The 26851-nt window shown below is 40.4% G+C and overlaps 1 protein-coding gene across 6 annotated transcripts; it reads right to left on the reverse strand.

Moving 5' to 3' along the window:
• Positions 1-744: 744 nt before the first annotated feature.
• LOC133274376 (uncharacterized) lies at positions 745-26591 on the reverse strand. 6 transcript variants are annotated; one of them, XM_061463512.1, is made up of 9 exons: positions 26474-26568; positions 24852-25422; positions 15630-15751; positions 14390-14547; positions 13419-13540; positions 11585-11695; positions 7011-7117; positions 5227-5317; positions 745-2168 (listed from the first exon to the last, which is right to left on the reverse strand). In XM_061463512.1, the coding sequence occupies exons 3-9, from the start codon at positions 15719-15721 to the stop codon at positions 2052-2054; spliced, it is 798 nt and encodes a 265-aa protein (XP_061319496.1). In that variant the 5' UTR covers positions 15722-15751; positions 24852-25422; positions 26474-26568; the 3' UTR covers positions 745-2051. The 6 variants fall into 6 exon arrangements, with proteins under 6 accessions (XP_061319496.1, XP_061319493.1, XP_061319491.1 ...); XM_061463509.1 differs by lacking the exon at positions 24852-25422 and having other exon boundaries at positions 26474-26591; XM_061463507.1 differs by lacking the exon at positions 24852-25422 and having other exon boundaries at positions 14390-14528; positions 26474-26585.
• Positions 26592-26851: the final 260 nt, after the last annotated feature.

Below are 26851 nucleotides of genomic sequence, written 5' to 3' on the forward strand. Positions count from 1 at the left end.
AAACTGAATTATCACCACCTCTCCTCTGTGAACATGCTGGGGTGAGGGTTTAAATCAAGGGCCTATTAAAAGCAGGAGAGGAAGACAGAAGTTTCAGCAGCTGGAACTCACCTCTTTAAGTTTCTCCTGATGCCTAAAAAAAGATGGGGAGCTTCCATGTTGCACCCTCTGTTGCATATGAGCTCCAGACGTGTGCATGCTATTTCCAGAGTCAGAGGATACAGATGTCATTAAATATGCGGGTGATCTGCTCCAGTCTATTGAATTTTTTTTTATCCGAGATCAACACCCAGAAAAAGTATTTGAAGACTCAGCATGAAGAGGGGAAACAACTGCAATGAACTGCAAACAATTGCTACAGTTCCCATATTACCAAAACAAGGTGCAGGGCACAGTATACCCATGAGCCAAAAGTCATGACAATTGATTCAGGAGATCCTGCAGGACCTCTGGAAGAAGTAAGCAACATTCTGACACAGTGGTTATGAAGTAGCTTTTTAAGACCCAGTTAGTTTTCCTTTTATAGCAGCCTATTTATACACCCCAAATTCAGTCACAGCTTCCACTGTACTGATTACTATAGTGCTCATTTCCTCATTCTGAATTGCACATGTATTTATTTTCTCATTTTTTATTCTCTCCTTGTTAGATCTATTAGCCTTGCGTTACCTCCACACCACGCCTAGCCTCTCCTAGGTTCCTTTTCTAGGGCATTTGTCTCATGGACAGTGAAGCAATCAACAGTTCAGTTACTGTTCTTTAAGAAAATAAACATTTTTAAGAAAAAGCTTTCCATCTTTGTTAATTTTTAAATGCAAGATTCAACATAGTGGTTCAGTATCACTCAAGGTAAAAACATCTTCTTTCACTTCAAACAGAACATGAAAATAAGACTTGTTAAAATTCACTATCCCTTCTACAGTACCATTTACTTACTATGTTTGTGAGTGCCTAATGGCCACTGTTCCTTTTTGCTTACAGTGTATATTAAGTTCACTGACCTGTAAATCATTTGAAGACTTGAAACCCATTTAAAGTTTTCCTGCTTGCACTAGACCTAAGTTGTGTAGCAAACTTTTAACAGTGCTTCTAAATTCCCAGCACACTTTGTCCAAACTCCTGAAGTTCATATTTTTGCACTCAGACTGTTAATGTTTGCTAAAAACTGAAACATTCTTCAGCTGACTAAAAGCTTCACATCCTTAGAACGTACAATCTAAATGTAAATGTGGTGGGCGTATGTGGATCTTTCCTCTCCGAGGAGGCTCTGTTACGAATTTCCAATGTTTTACGCCACCACCAAGCCTCCGCTAAGCTGTGACACCTGTTCAGAATTTTCAGCTTCTTAACCCCTTATTACACTTCCTACCATCCCCAGCAGAAGTGCAGGAAGTGGAACAGAGTTCTGTTGTCCCAGACTCACTGTATTAATTCTCAATGGCTCCTCAATGTCTTTTGCTTTTTTATGTTAATACCCACCTTAAGGATAACTAACTAAATGGAAGGACTTGCTTCTCATAACTGATGCCAGTGGATGCTCTGATTATCAAACAGACCCTGGAAAGAAATCCACAAATTCTACAGAAGGAACATTAAAGATAATACAGTTAATAATAAATATTATTACTGATAATAAATGGTCTGTATCAAAACAAAACAGCAAACTCTAACATACTGCAGCTTTCAAGTAACATGCTAAATGCATTCTTAACATTCATATTATTATTTGCTATTCTTGTTTGACACATTTAGCAAACATTAGCAGTGAATAAAACTTCTTTTAGCATCCGTACGTACCCACTCTCTCCAAAATTTCTGCAAAAATTAAACCATAAAGATATCTCCTAGTTAAAAATCAATATACACCATTGATACAGAATGCCTCCATAAAAAAACCTGTTTCAAAAGACTCTTTCATTACAAACCACAGATATGACCCAAATTTATCACAATAAGAATGCTGACCTGATCTATTCACACAAGACAATCCAAATTCATTTTAGACCCAAAATATATGATATTACAAGGATACTAGTAAATTCTTCCAGCTACTAGAGAATCTTGTATAAATGTATTTGTTCAAGTGCTTCTCTGTCAACATCTTTTTCCACATACACATCATAGTTCAGCTGCATCTCTTCGACCCATTGGCCAAGCTGTATATCTGTCTGAAACAATGAAAACAGATTCTTAACACAATGTTGAGAAACATAGCAGGAGTTTAAAGGTCAGCACAACTTTAAAAATGCAAGACATAATAAGAAAGATTAGTCATTCCAAGTTATGCAGCAATGATAAATTAATTTCTGGAAATGTCATTTAGCCTAAATGGGAGAGAATAAAGAAAAATCCAAAGATAATAAAGAGAATAAAGATTAGATGTAAAGAGATGTGGTGAATGGCTCAGTGCCCAAGTGGAAACCAGTAACAAGTGCTGTCCCTCAAGGGCCTGTACAGGGACCAATACTATTTAATATTTTCATGAATGACATAGATGGGAATAAATACACCCTCAGCAAGTTTGTATATGACACCAAGCCAAGCGATGAAGTGGATTTGCTGGAGGGAATCCATCCAGAGAGACCTTGAGAAGCTTGAGGAGTGAGCCCATGCAAACATCATGAAGTTGAAGGCCAAGTGCAAGGTCCTGCAGCTGGGTCCTGCAGCTGGGACCTGATGGTCAATACAGACTGGAGGATAAATGTATCGAGAACAGCCTTGCAGAGAAAGACTTGAGGATCCTGGTCAATGAAAAATTGGATATAAGCCCACAACGTATGCAGCCCACAAAGCCAACTGCATCATAGGCTGCATAAGAAGTGTGGCCAGCAGGCCAAGTGAGGTGATTTTACCCCTCTACTCTGGTCTCATGAGACCCCACCCGGAGTACTGCGTCCAGCTCCGGGGAGCCCAGAACAAGAAAGACATGGACACGTACAGCGGGTCCAGAGAAGGGCCACAAAAATGGTCAGAGGGCTGGAGCACCTCTCCTGTGAGGACAGGCTGAGAGAGCTGGCCTCATTCAGCCACGAGAAAAGGCGGCTCCAGGGGACCTTACTGCAGCCTTTCAAGGAAGATTGAGAGACTTTTTACCAGGGCCTGTAGTGACAGGACAAAAGGCAGTGATTATAAACTGAAAGAGGGTAGATTTAGACTGGACACAAGCAAGGGTGATGAGACACTGGGACAGGTTGCTCAGAGAAGTTGTGGCTGCCCCATCCCTGGAAATGTTCAAGGACAGGTTGAATGGGGCTTGAAGCAACCTGATCTACTGGAAGGTGTCTTTGCCCGTGACCGGGGGTTGGAACAAGATGATCTTTAAGGTCCCTTCCAATCCAAACCATTTTATAATTTTATGATTCTATGAAGGATACCTTTTAAAAATTATTTCAGTGAATAACCTAGGTATTTTGCTAGCATGCTTCTCTATTTGCATTCTGAAAGAAGTATTGACGGAGCCACCATACCATAGAAGAATTACAGGTATTTCTTGGTTTACACACAGGAAGTATTGTATTAAGGCTACAAAGGGCTTCTCAGCTGCTGTGTTTCTACTGCTTGCTCCAAGGAAAGGTCAAGTGACACCATTGCTGCTTCTGGGCCTCAGGATCTATTTCACCCATCAACATACAGGCAACAAGTGATTTGATTTCTCTAAAGCAGACTACTGTGGTGAGCAAGCTACTTCATAAATAACCTTGTCATGTATGATCAGTGTTTTGTTTCTGAGCTAAAGCCAGCCCACACAATTGGCTAGGCATCATACACGTAACAACTGTAATCTAGCAGTGACCTATGGCATAAGTAGCAGAGGTAACAGAGCAGAGGTTGGTCCCTCAGAAGTGGTTAGTGCTCGGGGAACAGCAGTAGTAGCACAGGGTGTTCAACATCTTTGGAAGTTGCACCGTCATCATGTTTGCTTCCAACAGGCAATTTAAAGCTATGTCACTGGTCCAAGATGCCTGACGGTAACCACTTGACTACTTGGGAGACCACATCTCTCCCTGATCTGTACTTCTAACAGCTCACACTATGAGTCATTTTCTATGCTCACAGCAGGTCAGGAGACACAGTATCCTCAGGCATGGTCCTTCTTTAGTATGTCCCTTTCTTCCACTGGCTTAACTAAATAGTTTGTCATGTTTCAAGGCAATGTGCAAACATAGAGCTAAATTGAGAAAACATTTCAAGGTTTTGCCTCCAGAAGTCTATAAATACATATGTACTTCTGAAGTTCTACCCCTATAGCTGGAAGAAGTCTGATGTAAGTGGATATGATTATCACAAAAATTACACCCTAATCTGGCTTTATTAATGGTTTGTGTTGGTTTTTGTTTTGTTGTTTGTTTGTTTTTTGTTTAACTTCACAGCTAAGGTATTGTTAATAATACATGTAATACTATAATGGTTCACGCAGCTGTTGATACAGGCTGGGATTTCTATTTTACAGGTGGGGAAAATCAAAGTACAGGCAGATGTGTTCACGGTCAACCCAGAATTAAAATTCAGAGTCCTACATCTTTTAATCTACACACAAAATTACTGTCCTGGGTTCAGCAGTAGCAGTCATTTTTTCTCCTTCTTGGTAGCTAGTGTAGTGCAGTGTTTTGACTTTCAGCTCGGGAACAGAGCTGATAACAAGGATGTTTTGGTTTGGCCAAGGACTTTGTGAGCCTCATGCTCTGCCAGGGAGGAGGGGAAGCCAGGAGGAAGCAGAGACAGGACAGCTGACCCAAACTGACCAAAGAGGTATTCCATACCACAGCACGTCATGCCCAGGATGTAACTGGGAGTTAGCCGGAAGGGCTGGGAGTCTGCAGGGTTGGAGGAGGTATCGGTCGGAGCTTGGTTGGGCTTGGGGGGCGAGTTATCGGTCAGCTGGTGCTGAGGTGTTGTATTCTCTTCCCTTGTTATTTCCTTTATCATTATTATCATTGATGGTAGCAGTAGTGATCTGTGTTATACCTTAGTTACTAAACTGTTCTTATCTCAACCTGTGGGAGTTGCATTCTTTTCAATTCTCCTCTCCATCCCTCCGAGAGCAGGGGGAGGGCAAGAAAGGGGGGGGAAGTGAGCGAACGAATTACCTGACTGGGTTTAAACCACGACATATCATGTATCCTTCCCTCACATCAATACTGGCAAGCAGCTGACCTCAACTACCAGACTGCCACTTTCATAGAAAGTGCCAAAATGTCTTGGCTAAAAGCAGCTGAGGGAACTTACCTGGACCTTTGAAAGTGATTCTGTAAGGCTTGGAACTGTCACTAATAAGGACCCTCTTTTCCTTATATTACAGGCAACAAATTCCCAAGCTCTGAAAAAAAAAAGCAGGTCACTAATTTTTAGGGAACAAACCACATTTGATCATAAACCAAATCTAAGACTTCTACAGTTTACTGGGCAGAGATAAGGCTAAACTTAAAGACTTGCTATACATGCTTATCAGTTACTATTAACATTAAGCAAATATCTTGTATGAACAAAATCAAGCTTCTTATTTAAAACAGAGGGAATAAATGGTCTTACAGTGTTAAGATTTTTAACTTTTCAACTTTTTTTTAACATACATGCACGTCATTTTGTACTATCAACACCTTCACTTTGGACTAGGATTAAACATTGACATTTTGTCCCTTTAAACTTTTGAAGAAAATCCAGTCTTTGAGCACACTGTTTTATTAAACACATAGCAGCCTTCCAATATCTGAAGAGGGCCTACGCACATGCTGGAGAGGGACTCTTCATCAGGGACTGTAGTGATGGGACAAGCAGTAATGGGTTCAAACTAAAACAAAGGAAGTTCGGGTTAGATGTAAGGAAGAAGTTCTTAGGCACTGGAATGGGTTGCCCAGAGAAGGGGTAAATGCTCCATCCCTGGTCAGTGTTCAAGGCCAGGTTGGAATGAGCCTTCAGCTACATGGTCTAGTGTGCGGCGTCCCTGCCCATGGCAGGGGTGTTGCAACTAGATGATCTTAAGTTCCTTTCCAACCCAAATCATTCTGTGATTCTATGATTAAGCTTAATAACAACCTGCTCTTTACATACACACTTTGTAGTCGTGACAAAATGCTTCTCTTGAGACGTTAGCAATCAAAGTATTTAAATATTGCCTCCAGCATTCCTTTTCTCCTGATTTTGCAAGTCAGGTAATTTTTCACAGCATGGCAACTCAGACTAAAAAGAATTATATTTCCAGTATTCTTCAAATGTCATTTTTCTTCATGGTATTAATGCAACATTAAACCACTGTCCCTGAGTTCTTGAAGAATGAAATGAATTCTCAGACATGTGCTCAGTAACAAATCTCCTGGCAATTTGAAACACCCACTACTCTTCACCCATCCACTCTGTACCTCACTAGCTGACATTACTGCCTGGTATCATGGGCAATAGTAAGACCAGTCTTAGCTGAAACTGTTAGCAAATGTCAGACTGTTGGCTGGGATGGTGAAGACACACTTTCATTTTGACTGTCCATTATAAAGGCAAAGCAACTTTGGATGATAAAGTTATTTATGGCATAAACGGATATGTTGGATTAGCAAAAGCTCATCTGTATGTTGTATCTGAAAGAGAAGAATCTTAGCCATACGTTTGTTTGCTACTGCATCCTTATGAATATATATTAGAAAATAGGATTAATAGCCATGTTTTGCAGTGCATCTATATTAAAGCTGTGACATTCACAAGTCAGTGGCCTGTATTCTTTCTGAAGATTAAGCTTATGCCAATATAGTAATTTCAGGTCCTTTAACAGCAGATACTATTTTAACAGATGAGTGCAAGGATTCAGGGCAAGGTTTGGGTAAACAAAGCAGCAGTGTTTAGTGGGTTTAACAACAAATAACTGCCATAACACTTTAGCAGTTAAGTGTAACAAGTGTAGGCAGTTTAATTTATGTAATTTATGTGACTTCAAAAAGCACAACCTTAAGGTTTTCCATAGCTCACAAGGTTACAGAGACAATGCCAAACAAATAGATAACTTGTTCAGACACATAGCTTACCTAGCCTGTTCCTGTCTGTCAAGAAAATATTCAAAGACATTATTCATTACAACAACATCAGCCTTCTGAAGAAGTGAAGCCTGAGTACAGATGTCTGCGTGAACCACCTGAAGGAAAAAAAATTTCACAAGGCATAAATTAAGAGACAAATACTGCCTTCAAGTAGCCATGAAGCCTGTCAACCTGATACAGCACCTGCTACCACCATTTTGAACCAGCCACAAAACAGGTATTTCACTGGCTTCACAGTAGATCAAAAGAAGAAGCTTTAAGAAATTAAAAAAACCAAAAATCAGTTTTATCTCCTCTAATTAAAATAAGGGATTTATTACATGAAGTGAAATAAACATCCGACTTTTGGTCTAGAACACTGTGTGCGATAAAGGAGGAGATTGTGTATGTGATGGCTGTTACATTTCACTTATCTGTATTTTATCACAAATGCTGATTAATTTCAGGAAAGAAGCTAAACCAGATAGAGCTTTTTTGAGGATAATAAAAGACATCTCACAGGCTCAGTGGGTTACTAAAGGATTACAGCTAGAAAAGACACTAGGTTTGACAGCTGAATTTTCACAACATGTATTGGGACTGGGAATGCTGGAAAGGCAGGATGCTTGGTGGAACTGGAGGACAGCAAGTGATTTACTTTACTAAACAACTGTCCCTCCAGTCAGCATAGCAGTTGGTTTGATTTCATCTACCTTCACCTACCAAAAAGGATATTAGCACATCATGTCATTTTCAAACAGGTGAGATTACAGTCACAGGAGAATATGGATGCTCATTAGCACTCTGACAAGATGTGTTTGATTTCCTCTTAAACGTGAAGAAATATATCACATCCCAAATCTGAGAAGAAACATCAACTGGAACATCTTTTGAAGGGATAACAGAGAGAAAGCTTATCTGAACATTACTTGCTTTCCACAGGTTTTTTTTTTTTCATCCCTGTATGTTGAAAAAACCCAGAAAATCTGAACAACTTTTTTTCTTTCCTGTGTGACCTGCTACTAGGTTGGGATGGGAACATACTAACCCGAGGTATTCAACATTTCACATTTTGTCAAATCCTTCCAATATTGGACAGATGTAAAAAGGAATTCTTAATTTTGACAGGAAAGCTGAATGTTAGTACAAAACGTTAAAAACAATTATCTGTTGAAAACAATATATCAGTACTTGTTGGGAGGGTAAATTATGTATTCCTCCTCTTAATAAACATGCAAAAGCATGCTGTTCTGATTGACCCCTGCAACTTGTAAGGGTCCAAATCCAGAAAAAATAATGAGTTGTCACAGTTTATGACTCTAGTCTATGCTACCAGAATGCATTATAGCAATTGCAATTACAGCCAAATATTTCAATGTCAGTAATAACAGAAACTAAACTCTATCATTCATAAAATATTAATAGACATTGCAGCATTTCATCTTTGAGAGATGTATTCCATGGGTTCTCTGCAAGTACTCCAAATCAGTAAAACAAACACCTTTACCTCCTTAAACACATTACCATGCCAAGTTGTTCACCACTGCCTGTAGTAAGTGGAAAGGAAGCAACTGTGGTCTCGTACCTTACCCAGAACTGGCAGGTTCTGGCTCACTGAGAAATAGGGACAGTTTAGTTGTCTGAATGACTGGTCAAATTTCTTTCACCTCTAGTGTGTGGACACCTAAACTATTAAGCCACTAGTTCATGAAAGTTAGAGTTTTTTAGGACAATTAAGATTGGCAACAATTTATCTTCAAACAGTGCACTGTAAAATGTAGCAGTACAGAAGCTGATTAAAAAGTTTAAGCATTCAGGCAGCAGAGAAAGAAGACACACCACTTAGGCCACTACCAAATACAGCAGGTCCTGGGTGTAAACTCAAGACCTCTGCATAAAGCCCCTGCTGTTGATTAAAATGAAAGACCATAAACTGGGGTGATAAAGATCTGGATACAGGCTTGACTGCTGCTCTATTATATAGGCAACAGCCTCCTGCAGTGGGGCAGGACAGACAGCTAGAGGCAAAAAATGCCTCTGCTACATCTGCTAGAACTCACGTACCAGAACCTCGATTTTACCTTGACTGTAAGTGGGATGTGGATCACTATTCTGAGGCTAAGGAGACATTTCATTTCACTCTCTTATTTTCAAGGGGCAAAAATAACAAAATCACATAATTTCTGTACAAAAATCCCACAAAACAGCAGTCCTTTAATCCAAACACAAGTGACTGGTGGACTGTTCAGTCAGTGGACTTCTTGCAGCACAAGAAATCACAATTAGCACTAAATTTTCTTAATGCCCTACTAATGGCACACTTGGTATTTTAAGCCTCAATTCAGAAAGACGCTTAAACTACTGGGAAAGTCTGGACTTGTGCTGATGTCTCCTTGACTTGAATAAACCTTGAACCTTAAAATTAGTCCACATTTACACAGTAAGTGGCCATGCTGACTGTAGTGACCTAAGTACCCCATTCTCCCAAAACACATCCTCATCCCTGTTAGGGAATGTGAAACCACATAAACATGTGTGGCTGCACCACAAGCTTGACCCAGGTATTGCTCCAACCAGAACAGCACTTTTTTGCTGGGTCCTTTTTCAGTTGGACCAGTTCCCTGACCTGCTTGGCTGTGTGCTGGCCCAACAGAGGAGGCAGCAACTGATTTTAAAACTGCTCTGTTGCACCAAGCCTTTAATGATTACAGGCAATTTCTGAATTGAAGTCTCAAGTTTCCTAAGATCTGCTGAACTGTTTACTTTCCTCCCAGCATCTGTTTGTTCAAATGGCAAAAGATGCTGAGGAACTTTCTATGTACTTTAACAAACCAAATGTTGACCAAAGGAACATAGGGTTAAATCGGAGATTTAGCCAGTAAAGATATCAATCCACCCTGCTGTCCTTTGGGAACATACTAAAAAAATTCAGAATATCTTGAAAAAATGATTGTTATTTAAGAAGGGTCTCTTAAAAGTTTTTTCAAATTTGTGTCATAAATTATTATCAGCAACTACTGGATTCTGACCATGGGACTCTTCATTAGAGACTGTAGTGATAGGACAAAGGGTAACGGGTTAAAACATAAACAGGGGAAGTTTAGATTGGATATAAGAAGGAAATTCTTTCCTGTCAGGGTGGTGAGGCACTGGAATGGGTTGCCCAGGGAGGTCGTGAATGCTCCATCCCTGGCAGTGTCCAAGACCAGGTTGGACAGAGCCTTGGGTGATATGATTTAGCGTAAGGTGTCCCTGCCCACGGCAGGGGCGTTGGAACTAGATGATCTTAAGGTCCTTTCCAACCCTAACTATTCTATGATTCTATGTTTCAATAATAGCAATTACTGGATTCTGACTGTTTCAAGTCCAGAATCCTGGAGAGGAGTGATTTGGAGTGAAATAAAACCTAAGACTGAAATGTTCAAAGCAGTGTGATAACAGGAGTCACATGACTAAATTAGCATCTAATGAGACTCAAATAGCTAAGTCCTCAGGCACTACTTTGAAAACTTATTATCTTCTAATCTTTATGCTCTGAAGTGAATACTTCAGCAGAATTACAAGGTGTGAAGGAAAAACAAAAAGGCTCATAATAAAGAATATACAAGGCTGAAAAGCATACATACAGATCTCCAGCTCCACTGAATTAATTTCACAGAGTTCCAAACTGCACTTTCAGTCCTGTCACAATAAGTTGTTACGAACACAAAACATGTAAGACCCAAAGATTATGGATAAACTGACAGCAACAGGGATTGAATCAGGCAACCCAATGATATTGCTTACACTGTGTCAAATATGTCATGTTTCTTATTTCTATCCAGTTTAAAATTGGTTATTTTAGTTCCCAAGAAATCACTAAAGCCAGCAGTTTGTGACTCCATTAAAGAACACATGCACATAACACAGGATTAAAGCCAGTACTCTACCCAGTACATTCAACTTTCCAACTTTTACTGGCAACAAAATAACTGGTTATTCCCAAGAAAGGAAAAAAAAAATTCTTATTAAAATAGTAGTAATTCCATAAAGGGACTAGGGAAACGGTTCCCATAATGACAACACATTGTTTGAAATCCATTTTGTTTGTGAAAGGTACATACACACTGACATGACAACACAGGAAATGCCAATAGCTGTAAAGTCCTTTAGGTGTCCTTAGACACAAATTTGCAAATTCTACAAATATCTTTCTGCTAATGTTAATGGAACACAGACATTTAGTTTTGTTATTCATGACAAACTTTTTATACACTCAGTTTCACAGAAGTTAGTTGCAATGTCACTGATTTCACTGGGAGAAACAGCTGAGATGTGTCTGGTTTGTGTAAGCCAGTAGGTAAATCCATTCAGTGACAAGGCTAAGCAATTCAACACACATTATCTTATTTTGATAATCTCCTCCTTCCTCTCTACTATGAGATTTTGGTTTTTTCCCCCTAATACAAAGCTTTTATTTAGGACCAAAACAAGCAAAAGCAGAAACTTTTTCTCAGCAGGCTGATTTACCAGCCACTCACATAAACAGGATACCTAATACACAGTGGTTAAAAAAACATACACTAAACCATGTATTGAGTTACCTTAATTCTGTCAATGAACTGGTATTTTGTAATCATCATTTCTTGCAACTGACAAAAGTCTGCATTCATTTCTACTCCATAGAGTTGGGATGCTGAGCTATAAAGATAACCCTACATTAGGAAAAGGAAATTTAGTAACTGTGATGCCTTTAAAACAAGTTTTAAAAAAATCAATTAAAGTGGAAAAAATAGAACAGAGGTTAAGATTAAGAAAGCATTTTAAAACAGTAAGTTGAGAAATGTCATTCAGTGGATGTGACATGTTTTTTAGAGCTAAGCCCCTGATGTGGCAATTCCCACTTACGTCTCACGAATTTTAATAGGAAATCCAAAATGACATGTCAAAATAATAAAAAGGAAAGCTTGAGCTTCACTTCAATTGCAAAACAGATGGAAAATGGTCTAAGAAGGAAAAAAGCAGTAAAAAACAAGTTACAAAAATAGTGTAAAGCAAAAAAGACTGCACATTTTCATTTCTTGGGAGAATGGAAGAAGGAAACAACAAGAGGAAAAGGAAAAAAAATAAAAGAAGACTTATAAAGTCAAAGTGAGTGAATATGGAGGAGGAAAAGGTACCAGTAATATAAGGGGGTATTTTGGTACAAAGTCTTTGTCAGCACCTATAATATAGTATTATGGCCATTTCCAGGTGCTTACATATGAAAAAAGGTAAATGATCCTTTAATTCCTTTAATAATAAGACCAAAATAATGGTTCAGTTTCAGACTGAGATTTTCGGAAAGTTATTGGAGATGTCAGGAAAAAGTACAAATACTTGAGCCTACAGGGCCCTAATGAAGACACTGCTCTAAGTGCCATTGTCTCCACTGAACACCACAATTACATGTTGCCAACAATGGTAAAGGCAAATAAATTATTCTAAAGATACAGAATATCTGAGCTATCTATGTACTACAAACTAATTGTTTTCTGAAACCATTCAACTCAGAGAGCAGAAAATCAACCTGTGAAGGTGAAGTCAGGTCTCCTCCAATGCAAGGCAAAAACAAGATTAAACAGGAGAACTCTTCTTTTTAAAAACATTTCCCCTGTTTTAGTTAAGACTATCTTCTGCTATAACCATGCGAGTGTTTAAGTACTTTAAAAACAAATTCAGGCTAGCAAAAGTGTTACCATTTAAGGATCCAATGCTGCAAATACTTACAAATGGGAGTAACTTTCCTCATCTGAGTAGTCCGAAATGACATTATTCAGATGAGTAAAATTACATGCTCGAGTGTTTCCAAGATTGGGCCCTAAACAGCCATTGGCTTTTGTAAGAAGGTTGTAATGTGTGTTTTGCATCGCTTTTGGCCATATGTTGCACCAGCCATGCCAAAAGCAATCAAAATTGTACTCAAGTTTCTCGATGAAGTATTTTATGTGCATTTTAAAATGCAGAGAGGGACAATATGTTTTTGGAGACAAATTCATATCAAAGTCTTCCTTTGTATAATTTAACAGTTTGTCAGCTTCATAAAAGAATTTAACATAACTAATCTATATATAGACATGGTCAAGACATGGAGGACAAACTTACTTATGAAGAAGAGAGAGAGCAGGAACTAGCAAATGAGCAGCATGTGTGACAGCAATATGCTACTCTGTTGGACAACAGATTTTTTCTCTCAATAAGCAAGATCATTTATATTCCCTCTTGTGAGGAACAGAACTGAAATCACTAGTAAACAGCACCTTATACTGTTCAGAGAGTCAAATCAGAGGTGCCTCTCAGAACGACCCATCCAAGATGGAGAAAGAAGAGCAGGCAGTCAGAGAAGAGGGAAAATTTTTGTCACAGTAGTAAAATATGAATTCCTGTGCTGGAAGTTACCGCAAATAGCACTGCACCAAGTCTGGAGCCAACGTCAACCACTACCTTTCCTGTCAGGTCAGGCAGTACATGTTGATAAAGAAACTTCAGTTCCATGAGGGAAAAGGAATGCGAAATAAACTCTGGGAAATAAGAACAGAACAAAGGTGTTGGGTGGGCAGTACTAACTACTGTGTTATTAACCAATGAAATACTAATCTGAGGAGTTACCATCACTGAAAACCTGTATGGTTTCCTGTCTGAACTAGTGCTGGGTACCCCGGATATCTAGGGATTGCAGATCAGAGGCAGCCTGCCACATAGTCTGTCCTGAGTCTGCGGATTCCTTCCCTTACATGGAGAATTCTGAAATCCTTCATGAAACTGAATTACCTTTTTCTGCACAGTGACATATATTAAAGAATAAGAAAACAACTTGGGGTTGTTTAAATGATAAAAGGAAACATGGTACCTAAAGCTCAACACAATTCACACAAACCTTTTTATGGGCAGACAATACACTGAATTTCAACTCCAAGATTTTAAGGAATGGAATGTTTTCCATATCAACCATGCCTCCAATGCTGTGCTATACTAGCAACAGCACTGATTTATACCACAGCACACACAAGCTTTAAGACAGATGGTGATTTATACTGCTTTTCAGGGTGCAAGAGAAGTCTGAGGCTACTGCATGGACTCCTACAGTATTGTCTTCCTCTTGCGTCTTCCTTTTCAGTGGTACATAGCTCTGTCTCTTACCTGCCCAGTTTTTGTGGGCAACTAGTGTCACTCATACACTGCAAATTAATTCAACTTACGTTTATAGGAGTCTCTTTCCATTGGTTATGGGAAGTAATTCTGGCCTGTGTACTGCACCAGTCTGGACAAAGTACTCCATCAGCTGGACACTGTGTTGTCTAGCTGAGTCACTGCACAAACCAGTTTAGTCAAACTGAATTTGTTTCTCATGTTCCCAAAAGAGCACTTACCCAAAGATGCAGTCTTGTATGAGCCACACTCTGTGCAGTAGCTCCTACTCATTTTCCCCTTCTCACACAATGAATCAACAAAATCATCATCATAAAGGAATGCATCAACATGAATCATGGGCAGTGGATGCTGGTGTATCTGAGAAGAGGAACAAAACCTAAGAAAGGCATAACCAAGTATCTCAATTTCATTTACACTGTTACACAATTAATTGTCCCACCACCCTATCTTTCCCCAAAATCCATGATATACAAGTTTTTCCCTACTCAAAAGTTACATATCAAAATAAAAATCCTGCATGTAAACTGGATCATCAAATTCCACTGAAATAACCATTAAGTGGAATTTGATAAAAGAAAGCAAGCTCACTTCGACAACCAAGTAGGAGACCTGTTGTGAATTTGGTCTCCTTACTGCTTGCTTGGCTATAGAGGTGGTACAGCTTAAAGGAAGCTTTTTCTCTTCCACTTTGATGAGGAGAATGTAACTTAAATTTAGGAGAAAGGGCATTATTACTTCTCAACTTCAACTGTCTGAATATTTTCATCTTCATGCTTTATGCCCCAAACTAGAAACACTCCTGATTAAAATGGGTGTCATTTTCAATTAAAAGCAGACCAGTTGGGATGCTTGCTTCTCATCATTTCAAGGGGTATAATCTTCATCCTCCTACTCCTCTTTCCTCTCTCTCCCAGGCTTGCCGCATGTGGCCAATTCACTTTTCCCATTTAAGAGCCACACGTCACTTTTCTGCAAAATGAGTTAATTTTCCACATCTATTGACAGCTCAAATAGAAAAGGTGCTCTCCCCTCCCACAGGACTCACAACCTACCTCTTTCTGAGCCATCAGAATCTGAAAAGAGCTGGAAATCATTTCTGCACTGCCCACATTATGGCAACAGTGAAACACTGGCCCTGTATTTCTGTTTTCTTTAAGGGGGCTGTTAAGAGTCTCTTATGGAGTTAACATTAAAGAATCACTGTGACAGGTGCCATACCACATAGAATGAAAGCTATGCCAAATAACTTAGGAACAAAGTATTATGAACTATGAAGCACATTTCTTGGTGTCACACAATCATGCAGCAACAGACCTGAGAATCAAACTGAGATTTCCTATACCTCAATCCAGTGCTTATTCTCTATTATGAACTACTACAAAAACTGAAATCAGCATCAGTCCCCAAATAAATGATGTGATGTGGTTCAGCGAAAACAGACCGTAACAATTAGCTTACTTTCTGTACAGCTTGATGTTCCGAATTAAACATTGCCTCCATGGGTAAACAATTCCGCAAATCTTCAGCGATATTTTTAAGCACAACATCATTGTTAGTCACCACAAGCTCATCAAAGTCATCTATAAATCAAGACAAACAAAACCCCATGAATAATCATATGTAGATCATGTGGACTAAGTGATGACCAGTACAATACAGTTGAAAGACATAAACAATACCAGATGGATAAGGTTTTGATTAGAAATGCGTTTTTCAGCCTTTGTTAGCTTTTCCAGCCAATGACAGATTTGGAGTGTAATAACTTTGCCACTTAAAATAAACGTAGCGCTTTTTTGAAATCTCAAATTATTTTCATATTTATAAACTTACAACTCACATATGATGGTCTGGGCTGCCACCAAAGCGATACTGTTTCAGCTTAAGATATAAAAACATCAAAGATGCTTTTGAACTATTGAAGAAATTACAAAACTCATAGTTGCCTGAACGCAGGTTTTTTATATATATATATATATATATATATATATATATACAAGTTTCTTTTTATACATACCATCTTTCTAATAAAGTGGTTAGAAAAAAAATCAGGGATATTGCACAGTTCAACAGTTCAACTTAGAATACATTTTACATGACTTAAACTATCAAACTATTTCAAACGTGAAAGAAAAGGCCAGGTTGGACAGAGCCCTGGGTGACATAGTTTAGTGGGTGTCCCTGCAAATGGCAGGGGAGTTGGAACTAGATGATCTTAAGATCCTTTCCAACCCTAACTATTCTATGATTCTATAAATGGATGTAAAATAGTACATTTTTGCAGAGGCATACTGTAAAATCTTGCTATTTTTCCAGCATATCTCTGCATTACTTTAACTAGAAAAAAAGATCAAGACAGACCCTTGAGAAGTCACCGATCCTTTCTTCTTCCAAGGCTGAATCAATGTGTCACTACTTCTACAAACTATTCTTTTTCAATTGATTGTTAATGCTGGAGACTCCACAACCACCCTTAGCAATCTATTCCACTGCTTGACTACAGTTACTTAACTCACACTTATTAAGCAATACTCTTCTTAATAACTGATCTAGATATACTCTGTCACAATTTCAACTCAGTACTCTCTGTCCCACTCACAATGGAAATATAAAAGTTTCTTGCTCTCCTCTATGTAGCAACTTCTAACTTCTTTGAAAACTTACCATGTGTCCCATCAGTCATCTCTTCTTGAAGAAACAAGATCCACTTACCCAGCCCTTTCCTGCATGTTTTCTAGGAGTCGGATCATTCTTATCACTCCCTGTTGGAATTCCTGGACCCTCTCAGCCTTTTTGCCCTGCAGTACCAAGAACTAGACCCATTACTCCAGCTAAAGGCTTATTTGCACTAACCAGACTTTTCACATACTGCAGCCAACATCCTGCTTACACATGCCAGTTTTGTGCGAAGGGCCTGATGTTCCTAGCTGACATTCAGCATAAGATCTGCTGTACACCTGTACTCTGTTCCTTTTCTATTACATTTTCCTCAAATGAAGGACTAGATGAAACTTCTTTTTGTCTGGACATCTCACTGCTCTGAGCACACTGAACTGATTCTGAACGAAGTCACATCTCAGGTCAAAACTACATCCCTGTAAAAGAAACAAAACCCGCACAACAAAAAGCAGCCACAAACTTAATCCTAAAAAATATACCAAACCCACCTCTTGATTCTTGTCTAAAAATAGCCATGTTTGTCCTCTCTTTCCTGTAGCTTCTGGTTTGTTTCTTGTTCTATTCAGACTGCTAGCATGCTGGGCAGGGAGTGTGGTGCTTACATATATCAGTCACCAAAAAGAGATCTGATAGATTTCAGAGGTGTTTAAAAAAAGTTAAATATTTGTTAGCATTGCTTTCCCAGGTGGGAACATTAGCATAGACAAGTTTGATGCAAGCAGGTTCAAAATAAATCTGTAAAACATGCTACAAGCTTCTCTATGCTCATATACTTAATCTTGCCTGTGGAACATAGGCAATGCTAAAAACAGTGAAAAATATTACGGCTAGTATAAGAAACAAAGACCAGCTAACTTTTAACTATGAAAAGCTTCTGAAATGCTTTTTGTTTTAAGCAATGTAGTGAGAACAACATCATTAAAGAAACCCTCACTCATTAGCATAAGACACCCTCTTCTTAAGAGTGTAAATGTAAACGGTTTGTTCAACACATTACAGGTGATTCCAACAGATAATCCTGAATCCGCCACTGGAAGCAGCAGAAACTTTAAATCATCTGGATTAACAGACTATTTAACATATATCTGGTTTATCATTTATTAACATATATTTGGTTTATCATTTATTACATGTATAGCAGTAACAATCCAAGGCCCTGATGGGCACAACAACATTGATAGCTGTTACACAACAGGAAGACAATTTGCTGTTCCAAAGAGCCCACAGTTAAATTCTCCAGAACCTCAGCTCCTAAAGAGATGCAGACTTTGCATTGAGGGATAGAGGTGGCAGCTGCAACAGCAGCAGCACCAACAACACAACAGGTGCAATGCAGCAGCTCCAGCTTGCCAGCATTTTAATGTGAAACCTCTAATAAGCACCCATCTCCTGTTAAGTTCACGGTCCACCCAACAACTTGCAGATTTGTTATGAACACCTCAGCAGCAGTGAGTGATTTTTTCTGATCAACTCAAAGATTTCTGTGGATGTGACACAGCACAGGAGTAAACCCAGAGATTATGGGAAGAGAGGATGGACAGATTTAACCTTTGCTTAACCAGGACCATCAGTACCACAATAGGCCCTCAGAGTGCAAAGGAGCCAGAGTTTGCTGAGGTGGATAACATGTGAGGAAGCAAGGAGAAAAATCACACTACAAACTGAATGAGTAGAAAACTGATATTAGCAGCTGTACAGACCAGTGCCTGTGGGTAATAAGCCCTCACATCTGCACATGCTTTAAAACAATACTATTACTATGCAAGAGAGCTCATCCAGCTGTTATACTGCCTGTTAAGAGTATCAAATTCATATATAGCATTTAATGAAATACAGGAAGTGCTCATAGACCACCAGGCCAGACACATCACACTGTAAATGCAGATCTTCAGCTCCCTTTCTCTCAGGGGCTGGTGCATCAATAGGATCTTCTCTCTCATGGTCTGGGTGACCTTTTCTGGCCAACATCAGCAGTGGACAGCTCTCAAGGCTATTCGGTGTCACAGCTCTACAGTAGAGAAAATAAGTACTTCCAGTGGGAGACAGGTAACAAACCCATCTTCCTCAAATCCAGAATACTCCTTCTCTGCCCCAACTCCCATTTGTACAATACTTGTCACAACACTGACCATCTTACACGGAGTCCTCTGAGATCTTACAAAACCAAGTATGACACACAAGAGTTCCTGTAGATGCTCTGTACGAAACAGGTCCTAAGGAAAATCTTACTACCCATATGAATCTTCAATGAAAAAATGTTGGAACACTGATACTGAAAATCAAATGACAAATGGAAGTGTTATTTCCCAACTACTAGTTAGTACTGTAAAGTGCAAACATGCAGAAACACAAAAAGAGAAGTTCTGAACACACTCCTCCTCAGATGACAAAATGGCAGCTTCAGCAGAAGCAGCACATACCATGCTCTGTGCTTGCACATATAGTTTGTGACCCAACTTAAGATGTGGAGAGTCACCTCATTCCTGTCAAAGCAAGAAACAGCAACAGCTACCACAATATCTCATTTACTTTTGCAGTATGCAAATATTTATAGATTGCCATCAAGTACAGAACACAGGTGCCAAATATGAAAATATGCATTTCTGCCTCCTCTGGTATGGTTTTATCTACTCCACCCCTGTGTTTAACAAACTGTTCCCACTTGAGAATCTCAGTATCACCTTAAAAGGGATCCTCAGATAAGAAACAAAAATAGAAAACTATTTTTGATAGTACTTTAGTGCCTGTTATATGTATTAAATGGAGAGTATGTAAGCCAACCCCTGTGTTCATTGAACAGACAACTAACCAGGAAAGAAACATACAGTTCATGAAATACTGCAAGATGAATCTCAATCATTGTTTATGGAGGAAGTCTGAGTGCATAGTGTTTGTGTTTTACTTCAAAAACCGGTTCCACTGGATCTACTCAACACGCATTTATAAAATTTAATTAACACATTGCAAAAAGCCTAATTAACACCCTGGTGCTGCTCAGCCTTTCTACAGCAAATGTAACACAAGCTAAGAAAACATTCACAAAGCCTTGCAAGGGATAGAGAACACCGCTATAACAACATCTAAACATCCTGGCACTGTGAAATACATGACTGAAGATAAGCAACGCCTGATTTCCAAATAACAACAGAAGATTACATGTCACATGGAAAGAAGATGATTTAGTAAAGGCAACCATAACAGAAAGCACTTTACGGTCTTCTAGATATATATTTGGACTATATTCAGACTCACAGAACTAAAAAGCAAATATTAACATCCATGTTACTTAATATGAGGTTAGTTTAATCATTCAGTGTGTTTTAATGATATTGAACAAACAGATCAAGGAGGAAGTCTCACATCTCTAAAACCTCACTATCTCCTTTTTTGGCTAAACAGTTTAAGAAGCAAACTGTGACCTCAGTGTAACAACTTCTTCAGGAACTCTAAGTACTATTTCTAACCCAAGCATACTTAACTATTGGTAGAAAGTAATCAGCTTTTTCCAACAGGAATATAACCAGAGCTTATTTTATTAGTTCTTTCAGCCTTTTACATTCATTTGAAAGAAGCTTCAAAGTTCAATTTTAAACAAGATAAGTCACATACCTATTTTGCAATCACTAGTTTTCCCCATCATTATTAAGTTTCAGTGACTAACAACTTAGAAGTACTTGGTATTCTTGAGACCCCTCTCCAGCAGTATCATTGTCACAACAAAAGTAACTAATGCAAATTCCCAAAGTTGGTGATTCATCAAATTACAGGTATCATCCCATTTTAGTTTACCAAACAACAGAGTAGTGGAAAAGGTTTTCAGTACAGCATAATTTTAACAAGAAATAGATTCCAGTTAATGTGGCTCTGCAATACTATTTTGATCTCTTTTGAAAGGCTGTCTTACTTGGATAAATCACTTCTACCAATTTGGATATGAAGCTTTGTACTAAATTGCTTTCTCACACACACAGAATTTACATACTATATTTGCCACACTGCAGAAACCCATGCTTTCATTCTTTGAAGAGGCTCGTTCAACTTTAGTTCTACCTGCAGTGGCAACAGTACTAAAAGGAAACCTTAAAGACCATTTCCTGTAAAAGAGCCACAATTTTTCTTACGCTATTTTCTATCCTTGTCGTGTGAAAATCATAATCCAATAATTTTATGTAGCAGGTCTAAGAACACAATAAGACTACATCTTTAAGTACATAACAGAAAAAGCTGACAAACTTGGTCTGTTCCTAATAGTATGTTGAGAAGTTTCCTGGAGCAATTCAAGGCCAGGATGGGAGTGGTTCTGGGAAACCTGATCTAGATGAAGATGTCCCTGCTCATTGCTGGGGGACCCCCTCTGAGGGTCCCTTCCAATCCAAACTATTTTATGAATCTATATGCAGAACACTGTAGTAAAGCAGCACATCTGCCATTTTCCGGTCAAGTTAATTCTGTCAGATACCCCTCCCTCACACTGTCTGTTAAAAGCCTGAACTTACAGCACTGACTGCCCCCAACTTTGAGTCACAAGACTAAATCCTATGCCAATCTCTTAAAAAACTGGTTTGCTCCCAGTATGAGTCAATCCACAAGAAAAAAAAAAAAGATTGTACTTAAGTATATGTTGTTTATCCCTTTGAGAATTTACAAAGGTTTATTATTCAATAATTATTTTGAGTAACACATTACTATATAAACAATCAGCCATTCAGACCAATATATCACTTTGAAATCTTAGCTTTGTATTTAAATGTTTCTAATGAAGTGTAGAGAATGGGAAATGTTTCTAAGATTGTTTCATTTTACTGTTACATGACTAAAAAAAAAAAAAAAGCACCAGTATTAGAGAAGTTTTAGCCCTGTTGAAAAAATATTTTTTAATTTCTATCTTAAACTCCATGACAGTACATGAAAAACAATAGTCTTTTTACCACCTTATCTGTGCTTCACTGACATAAATTGAATGAGAGGCTTTTTATCTGCATTAAAGCAAAAGTGTTCAGTAGTTGCCAGTAAGTAGAATGGTTTAGTGACTTCAATCTCAAACTTGAAATTAGATTCATGTATTTACTTCCTCTGGTTCCTGTATCTCTGTTCACGCACACATATAGCTTGATCAATTCTACTTTCACTGTTTATCTCCTTCAGCACCCACTCGTAACAAATGCAACCTCTGCTGCTATTTGAAATTCTTAAGAGTATGGGCAGAGCTAGAGGGAATATGACCATACACACATTTATACAAAAGCTATACATCAAATGCTGGGACCCAATTGAGGGGAATCTTCAGGAGGGAGAGGGGGTCCCCAAGTGGTTTGAATTAGCTCTTGGGCTTCACCCAAGTTTTGTTAGCCAGAACTTCTGCGATGTCATTATTGCAGAAAGATATTAAAGCATTAATCATTCTATTATAAAAAAGACACCAAAGGTTCCTGTTATTCTTTCCAACTCTTATTTCATTTTCTTTGAGATCTAAGCCTAACTCAAAAGAAAGGCTGGAATGCAAGTCACCATGAAATGACGTACATTTCACTGCAGTGTGTGGGAAGAGCCGGCTGATTGCGAAACGCCAAAGCAGTGTTGCTAAGCAGCTGCCTTAAAACAGTAATGTCTTCTTCCATCATATGTAAAGATTTCAGATTTCTAAAATTCACAATAGCACCAAGGAGGTGGACGGGAGGGGAAGGGAAGCACAACTAGTTAATTTATTCTGTATTTGTACAAAGAAGAAAATTATTAACATCTTGTTTACACTTACAATCCTATAATTACTAAGGAAGATTAGTCCAAAACCGTAAGAGTGAGAACCTGTTCAATGTTTTTCCAGTGCCACATACACAAGAGTCTTTACTATAGATAACTTGCTTTACTATAAAGTAATTTGCCTCCTCTGTGAAAAAGTTTCTCAGCAACACCAGAGAGAAATGCAGTCATTTCTGACTGCATGCAAGTCAGAAAACACAGATTAAGTTAAACTAGTAAATCAGGATATCTTTGCAACACTGGCCCTAAAGGGAAACCACTTTATGCAGGTCTCTATTCTAAGGCTGCATGTACACTTTCTGTGAGAGAGAGGAAAAAAGCCTGACTATAGCTAACACTGGAATAATGCCCAGTCCTCCTCAGCTGGAAATAAAACTACAAGCTCAACATCTTGACAGAAACAGGAGTAGGATGGCAGTAGGCAGTGGGGGGAACCCACACGCCACAGAAACCCAACTTGTCTGTGAGGATGTCATTCTATTTTTGTTTCCATTTATCCTATCCTTGTTTGTTGGTTTTTTTTTTTCTCATTCAGAATATTAAACACCCCCCCATCCCTACAGCTTTTTTTTTGTTGTTGTTCCTTAGAGGTTTGTTTGCTTCCTCCATCAGTATTGCCAAAGATGGGGCTTTTATTTCTGTGTGGTACAGAGGTCTGGTAACTTTTTTGCTTCTCCCATAAAACTGTTTCCTCTCTGCACAGAGAATCCCCAAATTCCCTAGCTGTATTCAGGGTACAGCAGCAGCAACCTCACCAGCAGCTCCTCACTACCCTCTGTTCAACCAGTGTTAATTATTACAGCACTCTCCTGGTGTTGCAATGGGCAATATAATTACTCAAACACAACAATTCTGAGGGGGGAAAACATCCCACAGTAAAAGTTACTGTCAGTATGCAACCACAGAAGCAGCTCAGAGAAACAATACAAAGAGAAGTAACATCTAGTGTGTTGTGTTGGGGACATCACCCCAAATACTTGCAACTCTGGGGAAACTGCAAAAAAAAAAAAGCAGGAATGTGTCCCTGATCACTGCACAGGGTTGGACTAGATGAACTTTGAAGGTCCCTTCCAACCCAAACTATTTTATGAGTCTATGATTCTATGACAAAGATTTCTCATATATATCAAGCACAAAGTAGTTAAAAATTTGGAACCTGATCTACAGTTTAGCTTGTATCTTAAATATGAAGAGTAAGTATGAAGCAAGAGTATATACTTCCTTTCACTGAAAGACCTAGGTATGGATCTAAACCACTAAAAATCAGAAAAAAATATCTGAGAGCTCATGATCTAATAAAGGCTAGGAACCACTGCATACTTGTCTTTCACAGAAACTATCTATCTGTGAGAATTTTTGGAAGTTGCAGCCTAAGTAGAAAAATTGTAGGAATTATTCATTGACAAAGAATTTGTTCAAGTCTGCATAAACTATGCCACTCGCTAAAAATTCCTATGGAAAAGATAAAGCACAATCATAGAATCAAAGTGGGGAAAATAGTAAGGATGTTTCCTAACTGAAACATTTTTAGCTTAGCATTTTCAGTTTCACAAATAAGTTCCCATGTGCTTTACTGTATTTGCAAAGGAGTCAGTAAGCTCAGAAAGCCATATATGCACACCATATAAACCAATACAGTGTAGAAGGAGCTGAAATGCTTTCTGTAAAATGAACAACCAGTATGAATGATTGCATATGAAACTCAATGAGATTTTTAAATTACAGCATATTGGATGTAAGAAAACCACTTCTAACAAGATTATTTACAGTAACCTAGGCACCCTTTAGCAAGCAGAGCACGTTACTGAATCCAGACAAGGACTCAAAAAGGAATGAAATATTGCTTACAGGAGATTGCTCTACCGTTATGGACATACACACATACGTGTAGACATATACCTGTGTATTTACATGCATGTGTACATAAACAGAAAGAGAAAATAAGAACGTTTAGTTACTGTTAACACTAACAACACCCATCAAACTTCAGCCTTCAGCTGTTGGAGAGTCCCATCTCTGCTTTAATAGTGAAGGCAGACTCACAGATGCTCTGAAACACCCAGCAACGTCCTTCCTAGTTAAGGGTGAAGGGCTGCTGCTCATAGCAGTGGTGAACAGTGCGCTCCTTTCTGTAATGCCAGCAGAGGGCCCGTTCAGCCAGAGAAGGTTCTTTCCCGCCTCTCTGCTGAGCGGCCGGAGGAGCTGCAAACCACAGGGCAACAATGAGTCTCCAGCTCTAATTACCTGGACAACTTCTAGGTGTCACAGCCTGCCTTTCTGCAACGATCCCCGTGTGACTGTTTATGAAGATGTTTCCCTTCTACAGTGGAGGTGCTGTAACAAAAGACCTGCCTGAACAAGAATTAACCCATGCCCACAACAGGGCATGACCTAGGGAAATAAGGTAGCATATGACCACTTTCTCAGACCAACACATGGTCACCAGGGAGTGGGTTTATCACCCCAGCAGGCAATGATTAATGAACAGGACGCTTATTGGCTGCTTGAGACTAGATCAAAGGAACCGGGGGGGGAGCTTCCAAATTCTTATCTGCAATGACAAAATGCAAATAAATCCACAGACAAAGCAGCACTTCGTTTATTTAGCGTGGCACTATGTGCCTACAGCCTTAGAATCATAGAATGGTTTGGGCTTGAAAGGACCTTAAGATCATCTAGTTCTAACCCCCCTGTCATGGGGCACAGCCTATACTTGGGGTTTCTATATCATCTTTTTGTTCAGCTGCAAATGACCCACATTTCCAATCTTCATCTGCCACAAGATGCTTGACTGCAGCATGCTGATGAAATTGGACTGAGGCACAAGCAAGAGAGTAAACAAAAAGCTATGTTAAGAGGACATTAAGTGAGGAAAACAGCGTTTGGTAATAGCTCAAGGCACTGTTTTCAAGCTTCTGGGAGGTTGCTGTGAACATGTGTGAAGTGGAACAAGACAAGGCAAACCTCTAAACCCCTACAGATATGCCAGCAGCAGACTACCTCTGTATGACCTCAGACGCTGGGGAGTTTAAGAGGTTACCACCCCAGCTGTCTGTCCTGCCCTTCTGCCGGGAGCACCTGCTTCTGCTGCACAGCTGGCAGAACAACCCCGAAATGCAGCTCTGCCGCCACACTGGCAACCCTGAGCACGCCATCAGCTGCGGTTTAGCCTGACGTGACAACCTGATGGCTACGGCAGTTGAGAAGCGTGGCCCGGTGCAAGGGATAGCTTCAGGGCCAGGAACACCTGCTCGGAGCCAGAGAGAGCCGACGGCATCGGACAGGCCTCAGGTTAAGGCCTCCCTGGGCACTACAACACACGCCGCCTCCCGGCAGCCTCACTCCCAGAGAGCCTCCGAGCCCCCGCCAGGCCGAGCCCGGTAACAGAGCGTTATGCGCCCCGGAACCGACGGACTCGGGCTCCCGGCCAGCCTTCTGCTACCGACGGACCCTAACCCCTGCCCGGGGAGCAGAACACCTGACCCAGAAACGGCTCCCGACAGCCCTAGGAACGCTAGGCGGGTAGACGCTCAGCCACTGAGCGGCTCCGCGGGGGACAGGGGGCACGCCCCCTGCCCTGACTACCGCACCCCGCCGCTTCCCCGCCTCTCGCCTCCCCTCGGCGGCGGGACTTCCCCGCAGGCCGGTCGCTGGCCTGACGCCGGTGGGCAGGAAACACGCTCGCCCGGAGCCAGCACCATAACGGAGCGGGGCAGCCAGGCTGCAGACCCTCACCCTGGCGGGGCACGGCTCAGGCCCGCTACGCCCACCGGGCCTTCCCCATCTACCAGACCTGCCCGCGGGGCCCCGCCGGCTGCCAGGGGCGCGGCAGCCGGAGCGCAGCGCCCGTGCCGGGCCGCGCTTACTGGTGTTGCGCATCCAGTGCAGCAGGCGCGGCAGGTCGGCAGCGCGCGTGCCCCGCACCACCGCCAGCACCGCGTGCCGCGCCGCCTCCAGCTCCATCGCGCCGCCGCGGGGGGGCGCAGCCGCGTGCTCCGGGACTTGAACGATGGCGGAAAGCCCCGCCCCACCCGCCGGCGGGGCTCACACCTCCTTGCTAGTACGCATGCGCAAAGGAGCGGCCGCTGGCCTTTGCGCATACTCAGGCTGTCGGGCCCGCCTCCCCGCTCCGTGCGCACGCGCCGGGGAAGGGCACCTTAAGGTGGCGCGCCGCTGCTCCGTTGGGCGCTGTCCGTCTCCGTTGTGGGTCTCTCTGGGACTACCTTAAAGAGTGAGAGGGAGGG

The sequence above is a fragment of the Pezoporus flaviventris genome, unplaced genomic scaffold, assembly GCF_033815535.1.
Source record: "Pezoporus flaviventris isolate CSIRO_AGI_PZ_B2104156 unplaced genomic scaffold, CSIRO_AGI_Pfla_v1 ptg000036l, whole genome shotgun sequence".
NCBI classification, from domain to species: Eukaryota; Metazoa; Chordata; class Aves; order Psittaciformes; family Psittacidae; genus Pezoporus; species Pezoporus flaviventris.

Coding starts and splice junctions, on each gene's coding strand:
- LOC133274376 (XM_061463507.1), bottom strand. CDS start 26,570: ATGGAGCTGGAGGCGGCGCGGCACGCGGTGCTGGCGGTGGTGCGGGGC. Junction 7,118..11,584: donor AGTTCATTGACAGAATTAAG/GTAACTCAATAC, acceptor TTTTTCCTTCAG/GTGGTTCACGCAGACATCTG. Junction 2,169..5,226: donor AATCACTTTCAAAGGTCCAG/GTAAGTTCCCTC, acceptor TCATTGTTTCAG/ACAGATATACAGCTTGGCCA.